Below are 5,334 nucleotides of genomic sequence, written 5' to 3' on the forward strand. Positions count from 1 at the left end.
TAGATACAGGGATGCAATGGCATATTTAACGTGTCTTCTGTCTACTTGAGTGAAGATGCATCTGGGAGGTTAAGCCTGCTTAGGCTCTCTCTATGTCGCCTCAATGGATTCCCAAATCTGATCAAGTCTGGGAGCAAAAAAACAAGAACTGCCATCCAAGTGTAAGGGATAGCATGTGGCAGCTACTTTGACAGCATAACCTTAGAAGCACCTACTTTTAGGGACCCTTATGTTTTTGGGGTCAAATTTATTTAAAGGACATGGGAATGCTAATGTACTGCTCTACAATGGACAACATTTGACATTTGTTTCCAAATAGTTGTGATTATTTTGTGTGTGGAAGTCATGTATTCCCACAAATTTCCATTTCATATATTCCCAACCCATATTTTCCACATTAGGATGTGCTGTCAGTCATAATATCGCAGTATCATGCTTGATGCTGCCTCCTCAGCAATGATAACCTTCCCAGAAGAATTAGCTATTCTAAGAGCATGTTTTGGACTACAGTCTGTTTAACAATCATACATCATTATATTTTGGTGTCAGCATACTTTTTGTCACACATTACTACACACTCTAACAAATACTATTATTTGAATGCTTGGTAATTTAAAAGTGGCTGATTTTAAAATGAAGGAATGATTTATTTTGAAAATAATCCCTGAGACCAAAGTTCAACACACAACTGTTTTGTGCCATTTGACATGCTAAACAGGCTCAATTAAGGTACAGAAGCTGGGACAGTCCAATCTAGGGAGGAACTATTGTGATAAAGTCATAGCTTTTCTGAAACGGGAAATTAAACCACCTAATTTTAAACCTAAATAAGACAAAAAAACTTATCATTGATTTTAGAAAGAAAAAGACACCAGTGAGTCCTGTACTCATCAATGATGTGGCTATTGAGGTGGTCCCCTACTACAAGTATCTTGGCGTCCTTGTGGATAACAAGCTGTACCGGAAAGAGAACACCTGAGCCATTTTTACAAAGCCCCAGTCCAAGCTGTTCTTCTTCAGGAAGCTTTGGTCATTTGATATCAGCAGGTCACTTTTAAATGTGTTTTATCAAAGTATTTTAGCTAGTGTGCTTTTTTATGCTGTTGTCTGCTGTGGATGGGGGTTGAAGTCAGAGGACAGAAATAGCATCAACAAGTTAATAAAAAAGTTAGGATCCATTATTGGTTTGCTTTCTGACTCACTAGAGGAGGTCATGGAGAAGAGAGGAGGCAGGAAACTCAGTAGCATCCAGCATAATAAGGATCACCCATTGTTTGGTGTTTTTAGTGGACTGAAGAGCTCTTTTAGTGCCAGATTAGTGATGCAAGGTGCTCTACAGAAAGATTTAGAAAGTCCTTTATACCTGGTGCAATGAGTTTTTTTAATGAACATTGCTGTTGACTGCTGAGTGTTGTGGATTGTTGGATTGTTGGATTGATGTTGATGTGGTGTTTTGCACTTAACTTATACTTCCTGAGTTTGTATGTTTCCTTGCTATATGTTTGCTGTTTTTGTGAGAAGGTGACATTTAATTTCCCCTCTAAGGGATTAATAAAGTACTTCTTAAATCTTAAATCTTAAAGCATCCTGAACTGTGATAGACTGTGTATGTGGCCATGTGCATGTCCTAATCTATATGTTCAGTAATTGGTAGGTTGCTGCTCAGCAAAAAGAGCAGGAGGCTGAAAGGTGATCAGTCTTTCTGAGTTGAGGTGATCAGATCATGCTGGCTCATTAGCTTGGTTTGTTTTACTAAGTGTTGTTACAAAGTGTTTCCGGCAAACCAGTCAATTGGCACTAAACTGCCACTTAACAGCTGCTGACTGACAACTTTGACACCAAACCTGTCATCACAATGGGCGGGGCCATGTAGAGGTGTGAGTATTAATAGAGAAGATGCCCTCCCATGGCTCTACACCAACCAGCTCTCATCTATCTCATCCTCTTCTTCAGACTCTGCAGGTGAGCTGTTCATCTCCATCTTCTCCATCATCCAACTTCCTCTCTTTTGCTCAAACTTATTGCTGTTTCCCACCACCTATCCTTGTATTCTCATTGCTTTGACCTCATCTTTTCATCTGTCTTGCTCTAATCCTGTGATTCTCAATGTCCAGTTCTCTGTCTTTGTTTTTTTCCCCATTCATTCCCTTCTATCCTCTTCATCTTTATCTTATTGGGTTGATCTGAGCTTTCCTGCTTCTACATTATAATTTAAACATGTTTTTGTACCTAGCTCTTCTACATCATGGCAGCACTGTGGCTCCATTCTGTCTCTCTGCTGGTCCTACTGGTCATGTTGTGCCCGGGCAAAGCCATTTCATCACAGCACCTGTGTGGCTCTCACCTGGTCGAGGCCCTAAACTTGGTCTGTGGGGAGAGAGGCTTTTTCTACAATCCCAGGAGAGACGTCGACCCTGTGCTGCGTAAGACTACTAAAACACTTAACAACACAAAGCAACATCACCAAGGCGCGCTTTATTTTGTGTGCGTGAAAGGGATTTATCCCATGATATTTTAGGCCCTATCTCAACCCCACAGCTGTCAGTTCAATTCCCACATGCTTTGTTTGGGCTAATTTTAAACTTGACTGAAACGCTTATGACTTTTGCTATCCCATCAGGTTTCCTACCTCAAAAGGCAGGTGGAGCAGCACCAGCAGGAGGTGACAACGAGGTTGCTGAGTTTGCCTTTAAGGACCAGATGGAGATGATGGTGAAGCGAGGCATCGTGGAGCAGTGCTGTCACAGGCCCTGCAGCATCTTTGAGCTGGAGAACTACTGCAACTGAACAGCTAGCCTGTACCCCAGCGATTTGTTTCCCTAGCCTAGCTTAGCATAGCTTTGCTTCTTGGCTAACTTAGCTTGCAACCTCTATTACTTCCCGCAATTACCAGGAGACCAGCAGTGTTATTGTCTCTCTGTAAAGCCAACCATTGTCAAATAAAGTGCTGATACATTAATGAAACTATTTTTCCTAGAAAATAAAGTTCTGTGAATTGATTAAGAGAGTGTTTCTTTTTTATATTTTAGTCAACCTCACAATCAGTCAAGTTACATAATTTATAAACAAGAAAAACTGTGGAGTATGTTCTAATTTTCCATATCTAAGCCTCATTGGTTCGTGACTTTAGGAGAGTTTGGAGTATATTGCACCATGAACTACCCTTTTCTGTGTTGTGTGGTCCTTGCACATTCTCACTTGTACAAATGATTATATCTCCATAGCTTGCAGTAACACAATCCTATCCCCAATGTTGTCCTTGGCAAAAAAAACAAAAAAACAACTAATTGTGATTCTGAACAGTACATTTTTATTTTGCCAGTTTGAAAAAAATGATCAGTCAGCAGTTTGGCAGAATCATGCTGGCAGCTTCTCTTTGATTGAAGTTGTGTTCGATGATCACTTTTCAGAATAGTACAGTAAACTCTCTGATTGATGATGAAATTGTAACATTAAACATTATGTGCAAGGCCTACAAGACGTCATGTGGTTGTAAGTAGTCTTTCTCTAAATGAGCTATGAAACAAATACATGATAGTGTGTATGTGTGTGTGTGTGTGTGTACACACGTGCATGTATATGTGCATATAAGTATGTTTTCTGTCACATTTAGCAGAGATCAGCACTCCCCCCTGCTGGCTGCTGTGCAGATCTGCTGGACTTGAAATATGTCTTTTGAAACCTCACAAACATTATAGAAGCAGAACGAATGATTTAACTCACAGGAAAAAGTATGAGAAATAAAATTTAAATTTAAAAAATCCCTATAAGTAGTTGCTATTTATCTAATTATCTCCTCCAGTATTTTGGAATTGAAATACATCCTGCTGGCTATGTGCAGTGTTCTATGGTAGATAATTAGAACGATTACACAGTTCCATAGGACTTAAAGTTTAGTGCAATGGTAATAATCATAAAGCAAATGCATAAGTGATTTGGGAGGGATGCCATTCTTTTCTCCACTGAATACTTATGGAGACACACACACACAAACAGACACACACACACACACACACAATCTGTTAGTATTCCACTTGAGACACTGTGCCTTCATATTGCAATTTCCTATTTGAGTCTTATCTGGAGCAACCTGGAACTGCACTCCAGTGAAGCTTCACACAGTACCCTCTGCTCACCTGCTGCTCTTCCATCTCTGTTTCTATTTCTTTCTCTCTTTAACTTCTCACTTTCACCCTCTTGGTGCCTGTGCAATGTCACAATTAGTATGCTAAGAACTGATAAAGCTTGACCTGGAAATCAGTCACTAAGACAATCAGCCAGCTGTTTCACTGTCAGTCAGTCAGCTGATCAGTCCCCCAGCTCACATTCGTGTTGAATTACTCACTCAATTGTTCAGTTGATCACTCAGCCAGTTACTCACTCACTTTTTTTTTTTCAAAAAAGCAACAGACATATTAAAAGAGCAGTGCCTTATTTAAAATGTAGTTCCTTCTATTGTGAAGCTGGCTTCTCTTCATTTTAGCTCTCACAATGAATAGTCAAAAGTGCTTGTGCTGAGCACTCCAGGCTCCAGGACAGAAACGACCTTGAGTACCATGTCTCTCTATTGATATTTCAATACAGAATCTTCCTCTGACAGTTACACTCCTGGTTTGTGGTATGTAGGCAACTGCACATTTTTTTTTATTTGGGAAGAAACAGAATAATTGACATAAGACTTCTCGCCAGATGTTACAAGATAGGTTCATACTATACAGTGGTAACATAACATTTTTCACTTTTCACTGCTTTTGAGCAGTGAGATACAGCATGTCCAGAATTGTCAGCACAGCAACAATGTTAATACTCTGCCTTCAATGGAAAAAAAAAACCTATTTAATTGTTGCAGAAAGAAAAAAAAATACAGACTGGCAGGTATAACGGAGGACTGATCCTGTGTTGCCCCCATGATTACATTCTGTTCAGGCCCTATTGCAGGGAGAAGGAGGAAGATCAAGCTTCAGCCACAGAATATGAATTTTATATCTGCAATGCAGCCAAGAGGTAACTTCAACAGCCTGCCTGTTTGGCACTGGACAGTAAAGATCTGTCTTTCAATGCCAGATGATTTTTATGATTATGAATAAAACTAATTGGTTTGATAGAAAATACCAGGATTGACATTAATTATATTTATCCTGTTGATACACTTCACTGCACTTGATTTTATTTTATTTCATGCAGAGTTTTGTTTGCCGATTTATCATTGTGCTGTCTGATATCCTTGCATATCCAACATGGTCATTATCATTCTTAAAGGCAAACATTTTTGTGGATCTCAACCAAATGTCTGACTGATTAATGATAATGAATCAAACACCAATGACATAAAGA

The 5,334-nt window shown here is 39.4% G+C and overlaps 1 protein-coding gene across 1 annotated transcript; it reads left to right on the forward strand.

Moving 5' to 3' along the window:
• The first annotated feature begins 2,245 nt into the window (after nt 1-2,245).
• Nucleotides 2,246-2,924, forward strand: LOC128371442 (insulin-like). The gene is made up of 2 exons (XM_053331763.1): nt 2,246-2,423; nt 2,621-2,924. The coding sequence occupies exons 1-2, from the start codon at nt 2,246-2,248 to the stop codon at nt 2,785-2,787; spliced, it is 345 nt and encodes a 114-aa protein (XP_053187738.1). The 3' UTR covers nt 2,788-2,924.
• Nucleotides 2,925-5,334: the final 2,410 nt, after the last annotated feature.

Source organism: Scomber japonicus, chromosome 13 (assembly GCF_027409825.1).
Source record: "Scomber japonicus isolate fScoJap1 chromosome 13, fScoJap1.pri, whole genome shotgun sequence".
NCBI lineage: Eukaryota > Metazoa > Chordata > Actinopteri > Scombriformes > Scombridae > Scomber > Scomber japonicus.